The sequence below is a fragment of the Phytophthora cinnamomi genome, assembly GCF_018691715.1.
Source record: "Phytophthora cinnamomi strain GKB4 chromosome Unknown Contig52, whole genome shotgun sequence".
NCBI classification, from domain to species: Eukaryota; Oomycota; class Peronosporomycetes; order Peronosporales; family Peronosporaceae; genus Phytophthora; species Phytophthora cinnamomi.
The window spans coordinates 262,131-287,368 of record NW_027150985.1 but is presented as its reverse complement, the minus strand read 5'-3'; the positions used below and the strand labels follow the sequence as shown (position 1 = coordinate 287,368).

The 25,238-nt window shown below is 53.3% G+C and overlaps 9 protein-coding genes across 9 annotated transcripts; 4 read left to right on the top strand and 5 right to left on the bottom strand.

The window, feature by feature from the left end:
- Window positions 1-6,225: 6,225 nt before the first annotated feature.
- On the bottom strand, window positions 6,226-6,618 carry IUM83_19854 (extracellular cystatin-like protease inhibitor; the record flags this gene model as incomplete). Its single annotated transcript, XM_067944922.1, has 1 exon — window positions 6,226-6,618. One exon carries the CDS (start codon window positions 6,616-6,618, stop codon window positions 6,226-6,228), a length of 393 nt encoding a protein of 130 aa, XP_067789546.1.
- Window positions 6,619-7,892: 1,274 nt separating this feature from the next.
- IUM83_19853 (glycoprotein elicitor-like protein) lies at window positions 7,893-9,404 on the top strand (the record flags this gene model as incomplete). The annotated part of the gene is made up of 1 exon (XM_067944921.1): window positions 7,893-9,404. One exon carries the CDS (start codon window positions 7,893-7,895, stop codon window positions 9,402-9,404), a length of 1,512 nt encoding a protein of 503 aa, XP_067789547.1.
- Window positions 9,405-9,719: 315 nt separating this feature from the next.
- IUM83_19852 (Histone arginine demethylase) lies at window positions 9,720-11,172 on the bottom strand (the record flags this gene model as incomplete). Its single annotated transcript, XM_067944920.1, has 2 exons — window positions 9,720-10,831; window positions 10,929-11,172. 2 exons carry the CDS (start codon window positions 11,170-11,172, stop codon window positions 9,720-9,722), a joined length of 1,356 nt encoding a protein of 451 aa, XP_067789548.1.
- A 274-nt stretch (window positions 11,173-11,446) lies between these two features.
- Window positions 11,447-12,121, top strand: IUM83_19851 (uncharacterized protein; the record flags this gene model as incomplete). Its single annotated transcript, XM_067944919.1, has 2 exons — window positions 11,447-11,803; window positions 11,876-12,121. The coding sequence occupies 2 exons, from the start codon at window positions 11,447-11,449 to the stop codon at window positions 12,119-12,121; spliced, it is 603 nt and encodes a 200-aa protein (XP_067789549.1).
- Window positions 12,122-12,229: 108 nt separating this feature from the next.
- On the bottom strand, window positions 12,230-17,755 carry IUM83_19850 (uncharacterized protein; the record flags this gene model as incomplete). The annotated part of the gene is made up of 1 exon (XM_067944918.1): window positions 12,230-17,755. The coding sequence occupies one exon, from the start codon at window positions 17,753-17,755 to the stop codon at window positions 12,230-12,232; it is 5,526 nt and encodes a 1,841-aa protein (XP_067789550.1).
- Window positions 17,756-19,125: 1,370 nt separating this feature from the next.
- On the bottom strand, window positions 19,126-20,479 carry IUM83_19849 (uncharacterized protein; the record flags this gene model as incomplete). The annotated part of the gene is made up of 2 exons (XM_067944917.1): window positions 19,126-19,244; window positions 19,369-20,479. The coding sequence occupies 2 exons, from the start codon at window positions 20,477-20,479 to the stop codon at window positions 19,126-19,128; spliced, it is 1,230 nt and encodes a 409-aa protein (XP_067789544.1).
- Window positions 20,480-20,684: 205 nt separating this feature from the next.
- Window positions 20,685-21,509, top strand: IUM83_19848 (lipoate protein ligase-like protein; the record flags this gene model as incomplete). The annotated part of the gene is made up of 2 exons (XM_067944916.1): window positions 20,685-21,053; window positions 21,144-21,509. 2 exons carry the CDS (start codon window positions 20,685-20,687, stop codon window positions 21,507-21,509), a joined length of 735 nt encoding a protein of 244 aa, XP_067789543.1.
- A 186-nt stretch (window positions 21,510-21,695) lies between these two features.
- On the bottom strand, window positions 21,696-22,424 carry IUM83_19847 (DNA-directed RNA polymerase II 19 kDa polypeptide; the record flags this gene model as incomplete). Its single annotated transcript, XM_067944915.1, has 2 exons — window positions 21,696-21,752; window positions 21,843-22,424. The coding sequence occupies 2 exons, from the start codon at window positions 22,422-22,424 to the stop codon at window positions 21,696-21,698; spliced, it is 639 nt and encodes a 212-aa protein (XP_067789538.1).
- A 1,721-nt stretch (window positions 22,425-24,145) lies between these two features.
- On the top strand, window positions 24,146-24,753 carry IUM83_19846 (Carbonic anhydrase 2; the record flags this gene model as incomplete). The annotated part of the gene is made up of 3 exons (XM_067944914.1): window positions 24,146-24,229; window positions 24,302-24,396; window positions 24,522-24,753. 3 exons carry the CDS (start codon window positions 24,146-24,148, stop codon window positions 24,751-24,753), a joined length of 411 nt encoding a protein of 136 aa, XP_067789537.1.
- Window positions 24,754-25,238: the final 485 nt, after the last annotated feature.

The following is a 25,238-nucleotide window of genomic DNA, read 5'->3' as shown; positions in this document are numbered from 1 at the left end:
TTCGTGGTTCGTGTTAGCAATGCGTAATATCGGTGAGGACATAACGAGTGTATTATAATGCAACTATTATAATACATGCTATGGACAATAAACAATTTAATAGTTTTCCTAGGACTAGTTGGAATGCTATGGACAATAAACAATTTAATAGTTTTCCCTAGGAAGGGTAGCAAGATGAAGTAATCGCATCGAATTAGAAAACCATTGTTTCACCTTCAGAGAGTGATTGATGCTTCTAATCAACATTTCGATGAGACGTACGCATAAAAATATGACCGTCGGATGCTTGAAACCAGTGCTCGCAACGGGTGCCCGAAAGTAGGGTACCGCCGACCCGGCCCGCCCGAAAGCATTACGGACGGGTACGGGTACCCGATTGAAATTGCGGGTGGGTACGGTGACCCGGTAGGTACAGGACAGGCATAGATCCGAATATGGTTGTCAAGCATTCCAGTCGTTTCTGGTTAGAATGTGATGGTTAAATATAAATGTTTAATTATTTATTATTGAAACTACGGGTACGGGCCTCAGAAAAAATAATATCCGCGCAGTATTCATTACATTTGTAACAGGTCAATTATTTATTACGGTCAATCGTTTAAACCAGTACAATACAACATAGTTCCAATAACAGGTAATACAATATGTTAATATACCACTTCACTTGTGGTGAGCTTGCACTGCTTGCGATCATCCATTTCACTGAGCTTCTGCTGCTCAGTGAGCTCGGTCCTAGACACTTATGAATTCCCAAGATGGTAGACAGCAAGGAAATCTTCCCGTTCTTCTACGGCGACCTCGGCTCGGGCAGCTACGCGTGCGAGGAATGTGGCACCGCGAGGAAGCAACAGATCGGCAGCGGCTACTCCAACTTGACGGCGCATATCATCACCAATCACCCTCAATATGAGGAGACGTACGCAGCGGCGGCACGCTCCAGAGCTTCGATTTTGTGTCACAGGAGACGAACCACCGCTTCCAGTGGTTGCGGTGGGTCGTCGAGCGCAATTTGCCGATCACCGAGGTCGACGACGCGACCACGCGCTCGAAGAGCAAGTCAAGTGGCCGCCCATCTCATCCAAAGCCTTAAAGCAATGCATGCAGACGGTGGCGATGAATGTGGGAGCAGCCGTCGACCAGGAGATGAGTGTCCAGTTTGGCCTGATGCTTGACTATGCAATGATGCAGATGGAATACACTGATATTGTCCCAGTCATTGATTATGGGTCTTGTGTGTTATTGCAATTCGTATTACTGCTGTTCGTTTACCGCAGTTCCGTTTTGTACTGTATTTTCCAAGGCCTGGGTACGGGTACCCGAAATTCACGGAGGGATCTGCCGGACGGGTGCGGGTGCCCGATACCAGATCAGCACACCAGTTGGACGGGTAGGGTGACCCGTGAACCTCTGTTTGCGACCTCTGCTTGAAACATAGTAGCATAGGTCTAAAATGCAACGTTTTTTACTCTACACTACAGCCCGACTTTCAAGTGAATGTGTTCCGTTTTCTATTCTCTTGTTAGGTCCTTGAGAAGTACAACAAACAATGCTACATCAACTTGCCCGAAGCTCATGAAAGAAACTCGATGATCTTTCCAATCGTGTCCTGGCCAGCAGAGGAGGGTCTTGTGTCTGTACGTTTGGGTTATTCAGAAGGTGGTGCAGCCTTGCACTGGCATTCTTTTTCCTCCACCTCCGCATTTTGATGGTTGCCATCAGTCCACTGGCAGAATGGCATCTCCCGTCAGCAACGCTAACGCAATCGGTATCACCGATGTTGGCACCATCTGCGGAGCGCACAAGGTATCCCCATCGCTCAAATGTGGTGCCGAAAGGCTAGCGAGCGGACTCGACTGATATTCAATTGCCACAATCATGTCGATCACTTGAGCACTCGAGCGTGATGTGCCTAGAACATTAACACCGGATTTACCGGCCGTAGATAGCGAAAAGTCCACTCCGCCAAAAGAAGTCTGGAGGAGAGATCGACTTGGACACTGGATGGACCCACCGCTGAGAACTGTGCTTGATATCACGCTGGCGTTATTGAGAGCAGGCAAAATGAGATCGAATGGAGAGACGGATGACAGACATTCCACTGTTCGGGAAATGGTGGGGTCTTCCGAAGTAGTCACCACGTATCCCGCGCCGTCCACGATCATGTATGTACGCAGCGTATCACCTTGACTGATGGTTGTAAAGCCGTCGTAGCGAATACTAGTCTACGACTGGTCTCGCAAAAATGATAAACGCGTCTTGCCCGTGAATGGACAGCCCGTTACCCCCAAGGGTGACACGGAGCTGTAACGGTGGGACGTTGTCCAACATCGAGGTCTGGAACGAGTGTACATCTGCTGGCTCCATTGTATCTCTCGAACGGTGCGAGGGCAGCGCTTGTGCCATGCAAATGATGAGCGCGATAACTGCAGCGATGGCCGATTCGATTGACAGCTGCATCTAAACAGCTGGATGTGGTCGGGCGCGGGGTTCAGGAATGAGTTGCTTTGATTTTTGGGTCGATCTATCTCGGACGGTTATGGTGTGGTTTAAAGCTACATGCGCACGTATTACGTCTAGTCGACGGTACCCGTAGTGACATAATCTCACGCACCATCCCTTAAGTATAGTTTGTCTTCAGATTGCTGACTGTAAAAGTCACTGTGTGGCTAATACCAAGAGCGTTTGATACATGTGGGAATAATGGCATCGGCGACGCGGTGATAAAGTGTCGTTTGGCATGGCTGGCAGCAACCTGATAAGGTTCACCGTAATGTGGAAGCTACGGTACACATATTACTCCGTGCTATTCAAAGTAAGCTGGCTTGTTGTTCTGAATCGCTGAGCTTCCATTTGCACGGTAGAAGGCTTTGTCATTCTGACAAGCATACGACTAGGTTACAGTGTAATGAAACGCTTGTTCCTGTTCGAGCAACCAGCTCCTCAACGAAATTATTAGGGAATTGAGTCGACAAAAGGTGACTATAATTACGGGTAATCACTAACACCGGCTCGGGAGAATAATCATCGACACGGGCAATCACCGACGCGGACTCGACCAGCCAGGATCATTTCCGGATGCTAAGTGGGGGGGGGACAAACGTTCGGACTGGCCACTAAACACCTTAAACGCTGTGCTCACCGTGGCACGTAACAACTGCGTGAAGGCGATGATTCCCAGCATGATTAATGCCCATACCTCAGCAAAGGGAATAGATTGATTTCTGCAGAAAGTAAGATTGAAAAAAATCGCGCCTAAGTGTCACGTTTACGAAGTAAACATTGCATCGATGAATTGAAACGTGACCAAACATGTTTGGTTGATAGGGTAGGTGTCATGGTCTGCAAATCCGCTACAAATCCTATTGGTCAAGGTGAACACAGTAGTGCTGGCTAACGTAGATCTCTCGGTCGTGCAGCGAACCTTGGGCGTGAGGTACTATGGTACAAAAAGATTGCTAGTTAGTGCTAATGAGGATGAATGTCCTTATTGGCTGGTGGCAGTGGCGCGTTATTTCCTCAGGCTACACACGGTTCACCACCTCCGACTGAAACATGGGCTGTACGTTTCCCGTAATCAATGAGTTGTGCATTTTAAACATGACGATTTCACGAATTCGAATACTAATAATGCAGATAGCATAAAGGTATACTGAGCCACCCACGCAAAGCCCCATCAGAGCGGCTGTCCTTGCGTGGCATCTCCTGGATTGACCGCAGTCAGTTCCGGGACAGCATTCTGCAATCTGCTTCCCTCGAGTCTGACCAAGGCATCCTTCTCGAACAAGAATGGGTCTACCCTACCTTGTGCTGGCTATTCTAGTCACACTGGCTGTTCTCACCGACGGGAAAACAAGCGCCACCAGCGAGATCTCCGCGATTGAGTCAAAAGGGTTGTAGAACAAAACGCGTACTACTGCTGATGCACGCCCAACGCGCGCGCTGCTTGGAGGTGACCCAACGTTGGAGGAACGAGTGGTGGGGGTGGAAGAGGTGGACGACGAGGAGTTACACATACACAAGTGAGTGGAGTAGGATATCTTTATCCATCCGAGCTCGTGAAAAAGGGAATCCGAAAATTCACTGGATGGCTGAGGCGCGTTTTCCGCGTCAAAAATAACTGAGAGGGTCTGGTATATTTCTCTGGGGAGCTGATATACTCCAAAGAAAATAGGCCAAGAGATCGCTTACTAAGAAATCCGGTTGTTGAATTCTAAAGTTTGTAAGCTGGCTTCTCGTTTGGTCTTATGTTGACAGCACACACAAACGCTTCACTTAGTGATTCCCGCGACAAAAACTACGGGACAATTGGACATAATTTTCCTTACGCCGAAGACGCTGCCCTAAATAAGTACACTTGCTCGACCTTGACCGGTTGCTGTGGCGAATCTTGTGAAGCGGCGTCATGATTGGTATACCCGAGCCATTGAAGGTGGGAACTTGCCTGTGGAAATCGCGCGGATTGGTAAAATGGAGACGGTCAAATACCTGATCAGCATCGGGTACAACGAACCTGAGTTAATCGGTAAAGCTTTTGTAGTTGTTCCACCGAGCAAAGCACCCGAGAGCTTGCAGATGTTGATTGATACTGGGTATGTATCATCGGATGCCTTCGAGAAGGGTTTCGAGGCTGCATCAGCGGCAAGACGCCACAATACTACAACACGAAAACGCCTTCTCCGCAGCCTGTCATTCGAGAGTACTCACGATGCCACTGTGTTGAAGGTGCTGTACGAGAAAGAACGTCTTTCTGCTGACTCTACCATAACTACTTTTTTCACAGGCATCCCCTCTAATGCGTTTAGCGCGGTTTCCGACAGGCTATTCATTGCTACGACGCCGCAATATGCGCACATGGATCACTCGCTATGCAGCAGCCCCTGCGTGGAATGGCGAGTTGTTAAGGTTGTTCTACGATGAGCAGCGGATGTCACCTGAATTTCTGTATGATCCCCGTAGTCAAAGTAAAAGTTTGCTAAGATTCCATACTATGCAATCCATACCGGCAGTATTATTTGTAGACGCCCTGAAAAAGGTGTGAGCTAAAGTACTAAGTATTAATTAATATGGAAATCGTAGTACAGTATTACACTATTAGCATTCCTTCAAGTATTATCTGGTCTGACAATAACATAAAACTTCGATTGCAAAAAAAACGCAATTTTTCCTGATTTATTATCAAGTGCGATTTCTTCCTTGAGCAGCGATATGGAATGTCGTTGGCTGTAGAGTCAATCAAAGTTGAAATTCGTGGGAGGATCCACCACAGCCTCGATGGATGTGATGTTCACCGTTTCCGTGATGGGCTGTGAGAACACGAAGAAGTTTGATTTGTACACTTCGCAAGAGAGGGAATCGGGACACGGGCCCGCATTTTCGGCTACATCCACTGAACAGCCACCCGCAGTGAACTTGTAGTTGATTCCACTTGAGTTTTCAGGGTCGGAGTCAAAGCTCAAATCGGAGCTGTCGGCCTTGCTGCTCGAGCTAGACACCTTCGTGTACACGCTGACAATCTCGAGTGTACACATAAACTTATTGGGACCGTAGGCACTCGCAGTGCGTAACGCCGAATTCAGAAGCTCAATGCTTGCATCAGTCACGTTGGTCGGCACCCAGTCGCCCGAGGTTTCTGCTTGGCAAGTCGAGATAACCAGTAGTGCCAAGCCAGCGAGCGAGGGAAGGAGGCACGCGCGAAGACCATGAGAGTGAAGTCGAAGCGCTCGTGTGTTGTCGTCAGGAGTTGGGATATTGGGAAATGAAGTCTACAGCCCGGCAGCTATTCTTCCGTGTTAACGTTTTTAACGCCATTAGAGGGACCATTCCCGCGGAGCATCGTGATCACGAGGATATAGCGTCCAGGTGTTCACCGTAGTAAACAAGTAGCGTTTCGATTGCGTCCATGAAGTCTGTCTTCAAGCAAATTCGAAAGAACTATATCAAGAATGTAAAGGATCAATCCTAAAAATCAAATGGCCTCCGTCAGTCCGAGCGCAGTGAAGACGGCTCCCGCCGACCAGGAAGGTCCCATCGTGGGTCCACTACAGCCCCTGAATCACTAATCTAAGACGGTACTTCGCTGTAAGGCTCTGCTCGCTACGGCGAGCAAAGCCTTACAATTAACCAGTTTACTGCCGCGAATTGGCGATGCTTGTCTAGTCCAAATTCAGCCCGAAGGCATTGACTTTATATACTTGGTGATACGGTGGCCTTGCTTTTAAGATCTACTTACTCCGCGGGCGTGATGGACGTCACCTTGAGCGTGTTCGTCCAGGGCTGAGAGAACACGACGATATTGTAGCTGGAGTAGTCGCAGTTGCGGTCGTTGCAGGCGCCCAGCTCGTTGTCCGATTGCACGGTGCATCCAGCAACCTGGAACTTGTAGTTAGTGCCGGCCACAGTCTGCGTCTGGAGACCTTCGACGGCGATGAGGCAGACGCGGGCGGTCACGCTCTCGTCGTACGTGCTCACGTTGCCCGCCGCCTTGACTAGAATGTCAATGTCGTCGCTGGTGGCGTTCTTCTGCGTGTAGCCGCCGAGAATCGTCGCGCCTTGTGCCGTCGAAACAGCGGCGAGCGCCAGACCGGCGAGGAGAGCGACCGAGGAGCGCACAAAAGCCATGGTGATCTATGTAGATGGAAGACCTGTGACTATGACGGTGGTGGGTAGATATCCAAGCTGCTGAATAGCCTGGGGTTGGTCTCGAGCGCGAGAGTTCGGGAATGAACGGCGGCGCGCACTGAATTTTCGTGTGCTCGATATGCGCGCAGCGCGGACTGCCCATCTTCTCCACGGAAGCAAACGGGTGTGCATTTCTGTCTGCCGATCCTATCGGCTGCTCCCGGCTTTCGGTTCTTCACACACAAGTCAAGTCAAGGCAAGGCGAGCTGGGGACTGCGTTGTGGTGTTGAAGCGATTGCATACGAGTAGGTCACCTCCCAGCTGTCGAAACGGTTCTAAGCTTTTGACTTGCATAATGTATGCTTTTGACCGTTACGGTGGACCGACAGAGGCAGGGCTGTCCACAGCTGTTCCGAAGCAACGTTGAAATGATACAGTACATGTAGACAAGAGCGAGTCTCACTTAGCAGTGGCTCGTGACCGGCTTCAACGACAGCGGCCAGTAGCAATTCGAACACACGCGAGACCCAAACGAGCTTTATCTGCTCGCAACATGGTAGGATAACATCCACCCAGACAGGATGGCGAGGGAAGCGCTGGAGTCTGCGCCTTTGCATCGAAATCCGGCGCAGCTGTGAATTGTAGTCGCTGAATACCAGTTGAACCATGGTCATACGCACCGAAAGGTGGTGCCTACCGTCGGTGCTGATTCTTCAGTCTTCGAGTCGGAGCTGCAGGGAAGACTTCCAGCCAACGGCAGCATGGTGGTCTTCCCCCCTCGCGTAGCTGTCTTAGGACGGCCTGCTGGCGCTTTTGATGGACTGCGGGCGCTCACTAGGATGTCCCTCGGCAGAGGCGAGGCGAACGGGTCGCTGGATACTAGTACGAGGAACAGTCAATTTTTAAGCATACGACCCGCCCAGTCGCGGTGGTAAACCTCCGGCTCCTGCAGAGGTCGAGTGTCCACACGATATTTTCGTTCTGGTCCACAAAGGCGCGCGTCTGGCAGTGCTTTCTGAGGGCAGCATGTCCGTCATCACATACTGTAGCTGGCACTATATATTAAATACATGCTGCTTCTTGCTAGCCCACTTTACCGCTTGTAGATCTCTACCCGCTCTACCCAGCATCTGTCGAACACCAAAAGAGGGTTTCCTACTTCTGTCCGTGGCCGTCTCCGTCGCGGGACCAACGTGAATCACCCGATAACACACAAGGACTTCACGTTTGCCATTCTGTAACTCGCACGCCCCACCGCAGTTGCCCAGGAAACGATGCGGCCGACTCGGTACTTCTCCCTCACCGCCAGCGCTGCAGCTTTGGCTGGTTTTCTCCTGCCTGGAGCTGAAGCAACGCCGTTCGCCAACAACCCCGTGACAATCGTAGCTAGCGCTACATCGCTGTCGCACACTAGCCCTGCCTTCGGCGGTATTGCCCCCGGCACCGACCTGACGAAACTCACCTATGAGGTCCACGAGTACACTGTGATCACTTCAAACAGCAGCACGTCGACGCACCAGAGCACGAGCACCACCACGTCCACTGGAAGTGACGGCAGGTCAACTTCAACTACTACATCCAAGTCCAGCACCTCGACCAAGCAGGAGTCAAACAAACAATCAACGGTGGTAACCACCGTTGGCAATGGATCGGTAATGGCGCCAGCCAGCGAGCGCAGGCTAGAGCAAACCACCAGCGACATCCAAAAGCTCGAGAAACACTTCGGTTCTCCTTTGGAGTTGAACGTAAACAACTTGGCTTCAAGTGCGGCGTACCACACGATGCCGTGGCCCAGCAGCTACTGGGCGATCTACCTGGATGGTATCAACTACCGTTGGGCTTCTCACAGCGAGCCCAGTGCGACGGAGAAGTACGCGAGTGCCTTCGGTGTTGACCCAGACACGCTCATGACTAGTGTTTCTAAGTCTACTGGTGTCATGTCAATGTCTGATCGACCGAAGTGTTCCACCAACTGGGACTGTGCCGGCCAAAAAGACGGCAGTGTCTGCGCCCGTCGTGAAGGACAATATGAAGGCTATTGCATTCCGACCTGGTTTGGTATTTGTCACGCCTGGGCGCCGGCAGCTCTGCTTGAGCCCGAACCCAACTGCGCAGTTACGCACAACGGCGTGACGTTCCAACCTATGGACATCAAGGCCCTGCTATCGGAGATCTACGATGGAGCGAACATCGCCACAGTCTTCACCGGCGCAAGATTTTACGGGCCTGACTCGAAGGACACGACTGACGAATACGGCAGATACACGGACTCATCGCGTCGGGATATGGGTCCGGGCTTCATGCACGTCGCGCTAGCTAACATCATCGGGCGATTCAGTACTTCGGTGGTAATGGACGTCTCGGCCGGCGCTGAGGTCTGGAACCAGCCCGTTTACAGCTACAAGGTGCTCTCGCAAACGGAATTGACGCCCAGTGACGCTGCAAACCAGTACTTTGGGGTCTCGACGTATCCTTTCAACAGCGCGGCTCAACGCATTATGTATGTAGAGAGCAAGGTCTCGTGGATGATCGAGACGTTTGAAGATGGCGGACTAGTTTCCTCGGGCCGTGCTTCCAGGTACATGACGGGCAAGAAGTATACGTACCTCCTCGAGCTCGACAACGACTACAACATCCTCGGCGGTGAATGGGTGGGCGAATCAAAATCAGACCACCCTGACTTCCTTTGGCTTCCTAAGGCTCGCCCGGATCTCAGCCTCGTCACGGATGTGGGTCTTAGCTACCAGAACGTGCGCACTTTGTTGGATAAAGCTACCAACTGCTAGAAGGGTATTAGCACTGCTAAGTTAGCAATCTATTCGTACTGTAGCGTGACGTGGGCGTGTATGTTACTGTTAAAACTTGAATGCGTTGGTCAATTGAAACTCTTTAATGCGTCCAAGCCTGCAACTTTGTGAACATATTACGAAGTAGTTAGATGTACTTGATACGAATTCAGCACATAATGCATCATTTGAATGCTGTCGTCTTCTCTTTTTCAATGAACAGGTTTGTTTGAGGGAAATTCAACGTGCTTCTCTATTTATGCATTTCTTTTTGGCTCTACGCAACCTCCTTCTTGCTGCTCAAACTCATTTGACTCAGCAGCGGCATTTCTTCTTCTTCTTTCCACCGTTGTGGGAGTCTTTCGAAGACTCGCGCAGTTCATCCTCACTGTCGCTGCTCTTCTTTTTCCTTTTGTGCGAACTGGACGACGACGACTTCCGGCTGCCGCGTTCTTTGCTGTACATGACATACTTGTCCTTCTGATTGAGTTCCGTTGCCAACGCTGCTAGTTCCGGGTTGTGCGGCTCGAGCTTTGTCAGCCATTTTACCGCCATGCGTTTGCGACCGCTTCGTGTCTTGCGCCACACGGCGGGGAAGTTCTGCGAGCTGCAGTAGTTCTGCGTGACAGCCACGGTGTCGTCCACGTTGAACACTGCGTGCCACCAGCCTCCGGGGATATACACCGTCTCTCCGGGGTACTGCATAAACTCGATGCACTGCAAGGTCCCCGGCGGACTAGCGCGCTTCAGTCGAGGGAGCAGATCCATGAAGTAGTTGACAGCCTCGTCGTCTTCGTCTCCTCGAATGTGTTTCTTGCCATTCACGAGATTTTTGGGGAGATGCGGCGGGAACAGAACCCAGCGCTTGCGCCCCACGATCAACGTGTTCCACGCACTGGTGCCAAGCGGGTCCAAATGCAGCGTGGTACCCGAGCGCTTCGGTCCGACCAGGAACCAGCGGTACGGCGGTCGTCGGTCCTCTCCAACCAGCGAAAACAGGTCCTCGGGGAAGTACTTCGGCACCTTGTAGTCATCAAGCAGAGGCTTTGTGTCCTTGTGGTCGTCAAATGTGCTATCAAAAATGTACAGCGGACTGTCATCCGTCTGGTGGTTCATGTACGTCATAAAGTACTTGAACTTCATGCGGATCGTCTTGCCATTGTCATCCTCGCCGCACTTGAGCATGACGCGCTTGTAATTCTTACGCAGCTTCTTGAGCGACCAGTGCTTCAGCGCGCCCCATCCTTCGGCCTCCGGGATGCCGCCAATCACCACCGGCACCTGCGGACGCTCGTACTCGTCGATGAACCTCTTGACGCTCAGTTCGCTGCAGTGTTCGCGTTTAATGGGATTGGACTCGTCCAGCGGCAAGTCGCACACATCGGATCCAGCGAAACCCTCGCGATTCCAGGCCTCCGGGTCGATGTCTAGCAGCAGGGAAGAGCGTGACAGCAACGGTTAGCTCTGGCAGAAATGCAAGCGGGTAGAAGTCCAAGCCGTGGATTGGTTGGTGAGTGTCCTGACCTGATCGGTGCTTCTTCTTGGCGCTGTAGACGGCGCGTTGCACCTTCGGAGGGTAAACGGGAGCGGGAACGTGAGGGAAACGCGGCCGCTTGGAAGTGGTGCAGGCGTCCGAGTCCTCTTCGTCGGAACTGGAAGACGAAGAGGAAGAGGAGGAAGAGGACGAGTCCGAAGAGTCCGACGAGTCCGAGGACGACGACGTGACCGACGGAGAGCGGCGGACCTTCCTCTTGCTCTGCATGGCCATGGCTGCCGGTGGTTGAGGCGAGCAGCTCTTGGCTGCAGGTGGCAGCGGCACAGACACGCACGGGGCGCGTGCAATTTCTGTCTGGTCTGCGTGGCGACTCAGACGCCATGCGCCACACCACCACCACACAAACTGAAGCGGCGAGATGCGGTGACGCGAATGTGTTCCGAGTGAGATCCCTATACAAGAATATATTCCTCTAAGAGAGCGGATTTTCGACCACGTCACACATCCTGCGCCCCTCACCCCCCCATACATTCTTCAAGTGAACTCCATGGCCGACAGCGTCTACTCCGTGGCGACCCAGACGTACGTCAAGCTGGCGCTGCACGCGGCCAAGCGGCCGGCCAGCGCCGCGTGCGGCCTGCTGCTGGGGCGCGAACAGGGCCAGGGCTTCTCCGTGGCCGACGCCGTGCCGCTGTTCCACCACGAGGCGCCGCTGGCGCCGCTGCTGGAGGTGGCGTGCGCCATGGCCGACGCGCACGCGCAGCGCCACAAGTTGAAGGTCGTGGGCCTGTACTTCGCCGGAAGTGGGTACTCGCCGTCTGATTCCGGCAACGGACTCAGCCACTTCGCTGAGAAACTGGCGGACAAGGTCGAGGCCAACTGCTCGCGCGCCTGTGTGCTGGTGGTACGGGCTATTAATAGATCGAGGAGCTATTTTAAGGCGACTGACTTGAAGTTTGTATGTGGCTATTTCTAGCTGGACGGCCAGCAGCTCGGCAACCCCAGCAAGACCGGGCTGCAGTTCCTGCTCAAGGACGTCAAGCGCGGGTGGACCAAGGTGGACAACCGTCTCAAGGTGGCGGACGATGCTGCCCAAGTGCTGACTGCCGGGCTCAAGCAGGACGTCCAGAAGGACGTCGTGGACTTCGAGGAGCACCTGGAAGACCCCAGCCAGGACTGGCGGAACCCGCACGTGGTGGAGCTGCTCAAGCTCAACGTATAGAGGGCGGCGGTAGGATGGGGAAACGAGCTCTTCATTCAGTGGTCTAAGGTTAGTTGCCCACATACAAGACTGTGTGTCTATGCTATGCTATGCCATGCCGCCTTTTGTCTAGAGGAGGAGGCTCGCAAACCGGCTGGACGTCTGGGTGTACACGTCGTGCTGCAGGTGCGCCAACTCCACGCTCTCCTGGCTCTGGTGCTGCGCAGGTGACGAAGCGAGTGACCGCAGGTGGTTGGCCAGCAGCAGTCGCGCGTTCTCCACGTCCCAAAGCAGCGGGTGGGCGTGGCGCAGCGCGCAGGTCAGACGTCCGGCTGCTGCGAACTCGCCCTGCGCCACTAGCGCGCACACGACATAGTCGCCGCTGGATGTCCAGAGAGCGTTTTCTTTTGTGGTGCTTTGCAGTAGGAAAGCCACCACGGAGGAGTGGAGACCGTGCTGTAAGAGAACCGCGACGTCGAAGCGCAGTAGAGCGAGCTCGACGGAAGTAAACCAACTGCGAGATCCTTGCGGGAGTTGGCGTACGACTGACAGAGCGCGTTCAGCGTACTTCTCTCGAAGACCGTCGAATGGACACATGAGAAGCAGCTGAATCGCCAGGTCGAGGTTGTTGGCTTCCCAGTGAACCAGGATGACCGCTTCAGTGGCGTCTTCCTCGCTACTCAGCTCTGCGTACGCGTGAGTAGTGTACCAGCTCAATAGGCGAGCACCCCACACGCCCCGCGCAAAGAGAGCTGACCAACACGTTGCGTCTTCCTCGTTCGGCGGCAGCGTTTGCCTGTCAGCCACGGTTCCAACCTGAAACTGCGTTTGCACTCGAGTTTGCACCGCACGCTTTTGCTCATCTTGCCATGCCGCCTGAGCAGCTCCTTCAGAACCGCCAAGAAATTCATCGTGGCGCACTAGCAAGTTGCTCAATGCCACCGTTGCCGTCTCAGCAAACCGTAACGCCTTCGGGTTGTCATCGCTAGAGCACACCTCTACGAAGGCTAGCATCTCCTCGAAGACAGCAGCGAAGTGATTGGAGATATCGCTGCTTGGGACTATCAGAATGCGTTGCCAGTCTGGGTTCTCGTCAAGCTTATACTTGGTGAGAAGCGCAAACCAAACAGCTTTGACGTGAAGGCCGAACTGCCACATGGCCGCACTAGCGTCTCGGCTCCTTTTGCCTTCACAAGTTGTCAGCAGGTGGCTCAGCACCGCAGCTTCCGTCCACTTTTGCTGTTCTTCACCGAATGCAATCAATTGCTCCCACTGCGATAGCACTGTCTCACGCACGATCAGGCTTATACTTTTGACTTCATCTTCGTCAGCAGGAGATTGCATTGCTCCAAGGCGACTGAGGCCGATTTCCTTTAGCAACGCAGATGGCGACTGCGAGAGCATCGTTACAACACGCTCGTATATTTCGTTTGACGGAGCCTTTTCATCACGCGGGTTGCATAACATAGCACGCAGGTAGAATTCAAGCTCGGTTGCTTGCTTACTACTGGGAGCAGTTGAACCAGTGACCCACGTCCACGCTAGACGTTCGACCCATTGAACAGGTTGTTTTGCTCTATCTTCCCCAGCACCCAACGATTGGTCAACCAGGTTCGTGATAGTTGCCCGATAGCTTTGCGCGACTGCATTCAGTGCGACATCGCCACTGGCCTTGCTTCCGCCGGCACGCAGTGCCAACTCCATGATGAGAGTCGCGAGATCCACTGACACCACTCGCCGACAAATCTCCATCAATACGGTATTGTGGAGAATTTCCTCATCGGCAGCTTGCTGGAGTGAGTCCATTGCAAACCAAGTCTTCAAACTTGAAACCAAATCCTCCAACGAATCTGTTCCGTATGTCAAACCACTCTGCTCAATCTCCTTCAGAAGCAAATAACATGCGTTCTCGGCCAGTTCGCGCTCCAGATAGTGCAGCTCCTGCTCTTTTCGCTTGAACTGGGCAGGATCCCACGATACAGACGATGAAGAAGAAGTAGACGATGCGGACGATACATTTGAACGCGGCCCCGCGTTTTGCCACGAGTTGTACTTGGCCTGGAAGAGTGCCAGCGTATCCGCCACAATCTCTACACGCTTTTGAGGTGTCAACAGGGCTCCAAAGTGTTCCAAGCCATCCAGTGATTGTCCATAGAACTCCTCCGCAATATTTAGGTGAGCTACCAACTCAGGGGTTGGTTTGCCACTTGATCCATCCAGGAACAAGCAGTGGAACAGCGTTAAGTGTTCATTCGAGAGTACCGAAAGACATGGCACGCATGACTCATACGCGTAGACTGCCAAGTCAGCAGATAGGCCGGAAGCTCCATGCTCTCTCCAGATTCCTTTGAGCTGGTCGTTTATGTAAATCATGACCATGGAACTAGGGGTAACATGATGCAGCTTGCGTAAGATCTTAGTAACAAACTTGATGGTTTTGCCTGTGAGAAGAGGTCGCACTGCTTCAACAGCCACCTCTCGATTCGCAATCATAGCTTGAGGGTCCGTGCGCGATGACGCTAAAGGTGTCAACAGTTCGGTAGTTGTTGAGGCTGCACCTATGAGCTTAAGATCAACAGCTTCCACATCGTCTAGTGTGTCTCCGATTTCCTTAAGTTTCTTCAGACACATGAACAGTAAAGTGATACGGTCTGTTGACGGTTTGGACAAAGGAAAACGCGATCGCTCGTGGGGTAAATCAGCCTCAGCAGACTCTTGGTAGCTTCGCTTCGAGGACTCCAGGACCATGCGCAACACGAGTAAGATACCAACGTGGTCTGTTCCTTCGATCCTCTCGTACACGCTGGGCTCTCCTGTGGGTCCCTTTCCCAGCAAAAAGTCTCCGAAAGTGGCCGGCTTTTGTAAGGCCTCCTCCAGGACATCGACCTGCTCGATTCGGAACGCCTGATCCAGTTGCTCTCGACGACCAAGTTGGCTGCTATCCGGCGGGAATAGCAACACGTTCTTAATGTATGCTAGCACACAGTCGTACTCATCAATTCCATACTTGCTAGCAAATTGCCTCGAAAGCTGAAAGTGTTCTTTCTTCGTGGCCAGCAGCATTATCTTTTCGTTTCGGTAGCTTTCATCTTGCGAGAAACGCTCCAGATCCAGTTCAGTGTTGAAGAACGTGCTCATTTGTTCCAGCTCCTGCGACTTCTTCTGCGAAGTCAGTCGCTCTTGGCATCGCTGAGCCAATTTCACGTAGATCTGACGCCGTTGTTCCGATATGGTCAATCGAGATTGCGTTGGACTTGCCACCTCATCTAAAGATCCGTTCTGGGCCTCGATGAGAGGACTAGCGGTTTTCCGTACAGCATCATAGGAGGAAAACAACGCCTCAATACGCTTTCTGCGACTCAGTAACGCCTCCGTGCCGCTGCCACTGTCATCGATGTCCTCCTTCGCCTGAGCCACCTGGAACAAGAATAAGTGATGCAAGCGCCGAACCACAGCTTCACTCGATTGCACAGCATCGCTTCGCGACTGCGAGTCCGACAGTGGCTGCTCGATAAAACTTGGGGACAGGATATCATCGGTGCAAAATACCTCAAACCTTTCATCATCCACGCAGAGGTCACTCCACAGCATAATATAACTGCAACCAAGTTCCAAATATTGCTGCCGTTCCCCAGAGTCGCTACTCGTGGGAACAGTGGTCAGCTCCAACGCCCCCTTCACGCACAGCTGCGCCATCTGCTGTAAGAATGTCGACACAACCTCTTTGTTGTCTTCGTTGTTGCATCCTGAGTCATTGTTGGTCATCACTTGGGCCAGCTGGAATCCACATTGCAGCAGTCGTAGCAGGAACTGACGGTCATTTTTCTCTTCGTGTAGTAACTCAACGACCACTCTCAACTCATTCAGAAGTACAGATTCAGCACTACTGGTTGTTTTGCTGCCAGCAAGTCGTCGCTGCTCCAAATCGTTATCGGATAATCCAAGCTCCACCATCAAGGCCTGAATAGCTTCGATTTTCTCCTGCCATGACAGCACCAAATCTGTCACTTGATGCGCAAAAAGATCCGAAGACGCAACGTTTCCTGCGCTAAACAATGCGCAGCATAATTTGCGCTTTTTACCCCATGACCGGAACGACGAAGCAGACACAAGGTCTAAAATCAACGAGACTAAGTGCAGAAGTGTCAACTTGTCGCCACTATTGTTCTGACTAGCCACGAGTGCATCAGTCTCGGCCGGAATTCCGGCGATAACTTGCATGGTCAGGTCGTACGCAACGTCGTAATCCATGCAATAAAGAGCTGCGTAAGCGCCCTTCATCCAGATTTCGAGCTTTTGTGACTCAACACGTAGTAACTTGACCAAGTGCATTATTGCAGCCAGAGGTTCACTCCATAAATCCGCAGTTGTGTTTTCCTCCGCGAGGCCGGTTTCGCCAATATGGTGTTGTTCTAGCCACTCCCTAGCGCGAACAGACGGCTTGTAGTTGCTCGGGTTACTCACAAATACTTGGCAGACAGCATCCAGTCGGGTGTTGCACTCCTCTTGTTCTTCTGTTGAGCTGCGAAGCTTCGATGGGGACAGCTTAACCGCTCCGTACGTGAGCAGGTCTAACAGTTCGCAAGCGTGCGCTGTGTCTGTCTCGAGCGTCAAAGCCTCTTCATATTGTTGTTTTAAACCAGATTCGGCACGATCTCCTTCATCCCACACTGGAAGCGACAGCAGTTGTCTTACAATTCCAATACAGCTCAGCGCAGAGTCATGAGTAGCGTTTGAATTTGCATCCTCCGAGTACCCAGTCACTGAGTCCAGCTTCGTTCGAATCGCCATGATCAACTCATTTAACACGTGGTCAATCGCCTCCACGTCAGAGGCGATCCAATGGTTCACTAGATTTTGAGCCGCATCAACGTAGGCACGTTCAGGAGCTAGTAGATGCTTTAAAATAACGTCCAGAATCATTTCTTGGCTCAATCGCTCGCCAAATGCGTGCTCTTTCAACTTGACTGCATCTTGTAGCACCTCCATCCACTGACTTCCATCACCATTTTCTTCGTCGTCGGAATAGTCCCCTGGCAAAGCGAACTCGCACATTTGCTCAAGCAAACCACGTGGACTAACGCTGGTGCCACCACCCAGTCCAACATCACCACTTGCCAGCATGCGATACTTCAGTCCGCTGGGTGACGAAACCACGCCGTATTTACTTAGTACATCCATAGTAACCATTAGGTCTTCCATCTCATCCACAGCCACCTGCAATTGCGCAATCTCAGGTGGGTCGTTTTCCTTTCGGATCGGCAACGATTGGAAAATCGTCCATAGCTGCTCCACTAGAGCGAGATGGCGCTGCATATAAACGTCCTCGTCCACACTAGGTGATTTGACACCAACAATGTCCGAGGCATCCACCGAGTACACGACGTCTAAGGCAGTCTCGATCAGTCGCTTGTCACTCTGAATCCACCGATTGTCTAAGGAGATCGACGGATTACTGCGGTGGATTAATTGTGCAGCAAGCGTCAGACTTCCCAAGGAGGACTTGGAAGAAAACGTCTGAGCTAGCCACGAAAACAGATCATCCAAAGCATACATTCGATCCCGTCTCTGCGAGACAAAGACCGTATCTAGGCGATTAACGACAGGAGATACATCTCCGGCAAATTCCTTTTCATCAGTGCCCACCACAATCATGGCTTGATCTTGAATGGAGAGTGCAGTCCACTCATTCAGCGGAAGCAAGCAGCAGGCTGATAGGTGGAGGAGGTACGCACACTTGTATAAACGCTCTGTGTGCAAAAAGAATTCCTCCAACGGCTTTTTGGCTTCTTGTGAAGACCATCCGCTGAAGCATTTCGTGGCAAAAGAGCTAAGCTCGTAAGCAAAAGCAAGCTGGCCATAACGCGTATCCAGCTCCAGAATCCTCTTCAAGAACCATTCGCCATATTCGGAATTGCGCTCATCGCGGGTCATTTGTGTGTATTCTTCAAATTCTGCCAGTTCTTCATCAGTTAGGTCCTGAAGCCGATTATCAGGGGAAAGCGTAACTGGAGTTGCTAACTCGATATCGTCCCCAGCTTCTCCAGCAAGATCATATGCCTTGCTTAATGTGCATACTTGCCCATCGTCCTCGATCTGGGTAGCAATAGCTGGAAGTAGAGATCGATACAAGGATGGTGGCACATAAGGTGGGAGTAACTCGAGCACGTCAAACCAATGAGGAATCAAATTCCACGCATGTCGATCAAGTAGATGCGTAAGTGCATCCACACGACCCTCTCGAGCAAACAGTTTTGCCGTTGTCAAGACAGGTGCGGATCTAAACCGAACATACGCCGCTCCATCAAAAAGTTGATCACCCGCAATCGACGTGGTAGAAACTCCTTCTTCTTCGCACAGAACCAAGCGCAATGTTTCAAGACGATACATGTACCGCTGAAGATCCACCTTTTCCTGAGACAGCTCAGTAGCAATTTCGTTGCCATCATTCATGCTCATCCAAGTGTTCCACGCAAGATCAAGAATCTTTTTCATGTTAGCACTCGAATCATTCGAGATAAGATGCAAGCATTCATTAAGCACCCATTGCTTGTCCGATATCGCTCGCAAATGATCCAATGCATCTGCAAAGTCGTCGCGCTCCCCACGTTGAAGAAGTCCTCGTGGCCGTGTGGACAAAAACACGAGATATTGAAGTTCCGAGTCGGTTGAAGCGGATTCGTCGTCAATGTCTTGTTTCGTGCAACCAGCTTGGTTTCGGTACTGCATCCATATACGGCGGTGAATGCTGTCAGCATTGATGGCACTCTCACTCACCTCATACAGCGCAACTGTCGCGAGAGCATCATCAAATTGACATGCATCCATCAACAAATCAACAAATGGTTCTAAAGCCAAGTTTTGAACCAGACTTGCAGACCAAACATTCCCGCTCACGACGAATTCACATGCGGAAAATGAAGCGCTATGCTTTTCACTCGAAAATTGATTGCTTGTAGTGAGATCAAGAGTTTCAATATCAACACTTGCTGCACTCATGGAGGGTCTGTAGTGCCTTGCGGGGGTCAGCACAAGGGAGCCAGAAGGCCCTGGCAGCGGCACGTTTTCGTTTTCGCTGTCGCTGCTAGTCGGTCCTGAAGCAGCCCCTTCTTCGGAGTGGGCAATAAACCTCGCGTATATAATGCTGTTGTTCGTAAGCACAATTGCAACCAAGTCGGAAGTCAGCCACACAGCCAGCTTCACTACAACATCCTGGGAGCTGGTAGTTGTTACGTCCTCCACAGTTTGCCACTTCAATACATCCGCACATGCATCAATTTGGCGCATAGCGATCCGCCCGAGATCATCCACCATACTCACAAAATTCCCGTTTGGCGCAAGTGCCAGTTGACGAATTGATCCCCGAATCGCTCGCGACTCTGTCGTTTCGCCACCCACTATCATCCTGAATGGAGCAAACAGCGTGCTCTTGACGCTCGTGAGCAACCCGCTACTCTCCTCAGCGGCCGCTTCGTCACCGCTATCTTCCTCCTCTCCTCCACTCCCCTCGGCACTCACCCTCTGCTTCTTCCCTTTCACCACCATCGTAAAATCCAGCAATTCGGCGACTTCCTTGCTGTCCTTACCCGTCGCCACTTTCCAGACACTCAGCGACGAAGCCTGGTGCTCGACCAAGTCCGCACTGGGGTCTCTCACCCCTCCACTCACCACCAGCGTCGCGCTCTCAGGCTCATAACTCGCGGCCGTGACGCCCGCGTGCCACTCCGCCAACCTTTTCACCGCCTTCATCGTGAACAGGTCCGCGGTGTCTTCCGACGCCGTCTGGTCCATCGCCACCAGCGCCAGTTTGGCCATCTGGACGCCGACACTGAGCCAAACTCCGTCCCCAGCGAGCACGAACACTTTGCTCCCGCTCTGAGCGGGGAAAAACACGTGCACGATGCTCGTCGACGGGTCCCAGTGCTTGGCAGCCAGGTACTTGGCCGGGTCCACCCGCAGCAGCAGCGGGGGGCCCGTGGGAGCCTCAGAGGCTGCGGTAGAAGCCACCCACTCGGGGCGAGCGAAGATCCACATGACGCCCTCGGATTCGCCCCCCGCGCGCGGAATTCGGCCGCTGACGACCAGAAACTTGCGGTCCGGACTCCACACGAGCGTCCACACGCAGTCGTCTACCTGGGGAGCCTCGGCGGTGTCTGATTCTGGCAGTAGATCGACCAGTTCGGGCTCCTCGGCGGCGACGTGGTCGTCCGTCTTGAAAACGCCCAAACGCACGCAGTTCCGCTCCGTCCGCGACCGGAACAGCACCGCCAGATGCGCAGGAGACGCGGCTACAGCGGCGACCTCGAAGCCCGCGGGCAGCGACGCCGTGGGGCCGCGTGCGAGCTCCCGAGCCGCCAGCAGCAGCGGCTGCGTCGCCATCTTCGTCGACGTGTCAAAAACTGCGGGATCAGTGGTACGGTGTACCACTGACAGACTCAGATCTGATCCCATGTGGTTGGTGTGCCGACACACGAGACACGCGCACGGCATCACCCAGTAAAGCGGCGCGTCACTATTGGAATAGACTACGGCGACCATGGCGACTATGGCGACTATGGCGACCAGGGCGACGCGCAAGCCTCTGATGAGCTTCCTGCGGCTGCGCGCGCCCATCCAGGAGCAGCTCCGCGTGGAGGAGGCGCTGTTCCGCGCCGACTCGCAGCGCAACTGGTTCATCTACAACGACGCGCACGCGCCGGCCACGATCGTCATGGGCATCTCGGGCAAGCCGGAGCAGCTGCTGCACCAGGACGCGGTGCGGCGCGACGGCATCCCCGTGCTCAAGCGCTTCAGCGGCGGCGGCACCGTCATCGTGGACCACAACACGGTCTTCACCACCTTCATCTGCAGGCAGCAGGACTTCCCGCAGGTCCGGCCGTACCCGCGCGAGATCATGGCCTGGTCCGAGGGCTTCTTCGCACCTTTCTTCGCTCGCGTGTGCCACGAGAACCTGGTGCGCTAGACGCCTCTGTCTCTGGTCGGAGCTGCAGGGTGGCTGGACTCACTGGTTGCTGGCTGTTGGTTGCTGTGGCTCTGTGTGCAGAAGTTCTCGCTGCGGGAGGACGACTACGTGTTCGACGACCGCAAGTTCGGCGGCAACGCGCAGAGCCTGTCGAAGGACCGCTGGCTGCACCACACGTCGTTCCTGTGGGACTTCGACCCGAAGAACATGGAGTACCTGACCAACCCGGCGCGCCAGCCCAAGTACCGCCAGCAGCGCAGCCACCTCGAGTTTCTGTGCCCGCTGAAGGACGTGCTCAAGCACGAGTGCGCCAACCGCGAGCGGTTCGAGAGCGAGCTGCACGCGGAGCTGGCGCACAACTTCGAGATCGAAGACGTGACGCTGGAAGACGTCAAGCCCATCCTGGAGAAGGAGCACCGCAAGTCCACGCGGTTCCTGGAGCTGTAGCTGTCGACACCAAAGGCAGACTTCCCCGTGAGCAATCCCGACAGCTCCGTCAGTTAGAGCTAGCACTAGACATGGACGAACTAAGCATCGGCATCAAGAGATGTGGTCATATCGATCCAAAAGGGGGAGACATTTCGTTGGGGCCAACTAAATCGTCAAGTGCGCCGCTCCGAGGCTGCTCGCAGTCTAGTTGTCGGACGAGATGAGGCCTAAATAATCGTCCTTGATGGTCCCGATAGCGTTCTACACAGCAGCAGCATTTGCAACAACAACAAATACACCGTGAGTCATCCAGTCAATCTTCCACCGGTTCCAGACCCTTGCAGCACTCACGATCTCAGTGACGTCGACGCTGACGCCCATGATCTTGAGCCGCACGCCGCAGCCCTTGCGGATCTCGACCTCTCGGTCGTCCGAGATCCAGGCGTTGCTCTCGTGGTCGTAGCCGTTGTTGAGGTCCGTGGGCATGGCGTGTCTCGACACGAAGACCTGCAGCGGGCCCACGTCCGCGAAGAAGCCGAGCTGGTTCACGACCGTCACGACGGCGTCCAGCACCTGGTTCTTGAAGGGGCGGAAGAGGATGGCGCGGTAGCGGATGTTGAAGCACACGAAGCCCGAGTTGTCCTGGATCACGCCCTTGCCGATGTCCTCGTCGCGCACCTCCGTGACCGTGATGACGTAGCCGTACTTGCCCATGGACGTGCCCTCCACCTCCTCGATCAGACGCAGCCGGATGATGTCGTGCAGCTTGGGCCCGAAGTGCATCGGGTGCAGCAGCAGGTCGCGCGAGAGCTGCTTGAGGAAGAACATGGCGGCCACGAGCGAGTTGCTGTCCGGCGCGACAATAGCAGCAATGAGGATGAGGAGCTGCTGGCGGGAGCGATAAATGTTGCGAGAAGGTTGTTCCAAGATCATGCGGTGACGCGAAGGTAACTTCAACTTTTGACATACCGACGCACCAGATCTTTGCATCCTGAAAACCAAATTGCGCAGATCAAATCTTGCCCCACACTGACTCGATGGCGCCTATCGAAATCCTTCTTCTCGCCGCCAGCCAGCGCCGCCAAGCTTCAAGACGCAGATAGACGTTCAGGGAAAGACTAAGCAGGCGACAGCGCCGCCTGCGTGATCTCCGAGTGGCGTGCAGCACTCCAATGGCCCCATATGTCTTGTTTCGCGACGCTCTTCGGTTCTGGCGATGACCCAGCGCTCATCACGTTGACTGGCTTGGGACATCGAACATTTCGCTATGTGCTAGGTTTTTTATGAGCAGCTGTATACTGCGTACTCACCGTACGGCCCCTCCGGTTCCGCTATCCGTCGTGTTCGTGACTCTACTCGAGGGCGTCGGCGCCTGTTAGATGCCACACAGTGTCTGGCACTCGTTTTAGCGTGGACACGCACTCGCGGCGGGGAGTTCACATTGTGCATCATATTCGGAGTTGTGTTCGCTGTTTATTCGATTTGGACGAAGGATCCTCGTTCGTGTACTTTCCAAGAACTCCTTCGCAGCAGTCAAGATGCCTGACTACACAGAACTTCAAGAGGATCAACGAGCTGTTCATCGACGCCACACCAGGCTTCACGATGTATTGCTGTTGCTGATGGCCTGAAACTATACCTACAGCAGAGCGGAAATTGTGTCATGCAGAACATATTCTACAATGGGTGGAAGCACGGTCACTACGTCGACAACGTGCTTGTTTGTACCTAACGGAACCATCGCTGCGTGCGCACTGAACGCACCTGGATCACTACACGACTCGCAAATTGCAGAGAGGGGCCGGATCTACCAGAAGCTACGAGCTGCTTACGAGTTGCATGGTGCACGCTGCGTGGTAGTCTCCGCGTTTGCTGCCGGCGATTACACCTTCCTCATCAAATCAAGCCAGGACTATTTGGGAGCTGCGTCATCTGCTTCGCATGTGGCAGTGCTACGCCAGGCAACCTCAGCGCGACAAGCCGCAGATTGGGGAATCCGAGCTTTCCAAAGCACATTTCCCAGGCTAAAAGACCGGATAGACTACGAGGATCGAGGCGAAAGACGGTTAATCCTTGACGCATGTGTATTACTTCTCAACCATCGAGCTAGATTAGTCGGTATTAATCAGTTGCGCTCTGTCTACACCTTTGCCCGCTGTTAGTTGTCAAATCCGCAACCAACGTCGGCGGCTTTTAATTTGGGCGGGAGCGAGGTACCCGAACTAAGGGGTATCACTGTCCTTAGTGCAATAATCCTCAATCAAAGTTGGCAAAACTGACGAGAGCCTGACGTGAAGTTCCCGCGCCCGCGAAGCCGACCAAGGATCCGCATGTATCGCGCCGCGGAGAACCTCACTTCTCAATCTACAGCACCAAGCTTCGTGCAGATGCCCTCCCAGTCCACGCTCAAGCGCCACTCACCAAAGGAATGGTGTCGCGTCCTCGACGCTTTTAATACCGGCGAGGACTGGTGTGTCGTTGCCCGCCACAACGGCTTCCCACGCACCACGGCGGCGTATCTCGTGGCCCATAGGCGCGTCGAAAATCTCCCTCGTGGAGGGGCAAGAGCTGGCAAGATCACGACTGAGATAGAGGCAGCACTTGGGCTCTGGTTAGAGGAGTGATGCACGTATACACACGGTACGTTCAGGTCCATGGTCCAGGACGACTTCCACGTGGACATCTCGGAGTCGACCATATCTCGTCACCTGGTCGGCAAGCTGTACACGGTCAAACAGGTGATGCATTCCGTTTAAAAGTTACTGGTGTCATGGGTGGTTACAAATATGTTACGGCTTTTCTATGCATAGACTCGTGTCGAGCCGGTGACATGCAATAGCGAGATCAATAAGGAGAAACAAAAGCTCTTTGCGAAGGCACTGATCAAGCACGAAGAAAGACCAAGGTGACTTGATCATGTATTTCGATGAAACGAACTGTGACCTGTACACCAAGCGCACGCGCGACAGGGCTAGCAAGGGCAAACGTGCAATTGAAACGCTGCCTCCGTCCAAAGGTCCCAACTTGCAGATCCAGTGCGCGGTCCTCCGCGTACGGTGTCGTCGCGTACCGCACGCACAAAGGCAGCATCAAGATGCAGAACAACGCAGACTTTGTGGACGCGCTGTACAAGGTCATCAAAGCATCAAAAGTGTACGCGAATGAGTACCAGGACAAGTACATCGTTGTCGTGTTCGACAACGCACCGACGCACTCCCGAACCGAGGAGCTCGTGCCCGCCCACGATGACCTGGTCCTGTAACCGCTTGGGGCCGTACAGCCCAATGTGTAACCCGATAGAGAACTGCTTCAGTTCCCTAAATGCTTACATAAAGCAGTACATGGCCCTGGCCCGGGAGGAGATCCTGAACCCACTGCTAACCAGCGACGGCGAGCCGATCACGAAGACCGAGGCTCGCATGCGCATTCTCGAGCGCGCCGCTCATGAAACATGACCTAGGTCACGCAGCGCATGGTGCAGAAGATGAAGCTGTACGCGGCCAAGTTCGTCAACGCCGCGACTAGCTTTGAGGACATGGTGTACGGCGAGTAAGTGCAGGTGCAGAAGCACATCGGTGGTTACTTCGATTAAGTGCATGTGCGTCAGTGCCTACTTTGATTGAGAATTAGGCCACTTTGCTCGCACTAAGGACAGTGGTACCCCTTAGTTCGGGTACCTCGCTCAAAATAAAAGCCGCCAACTTTGGGTGCGGATTTGACAACTAACAGCGGGCAAAGGTGTACATG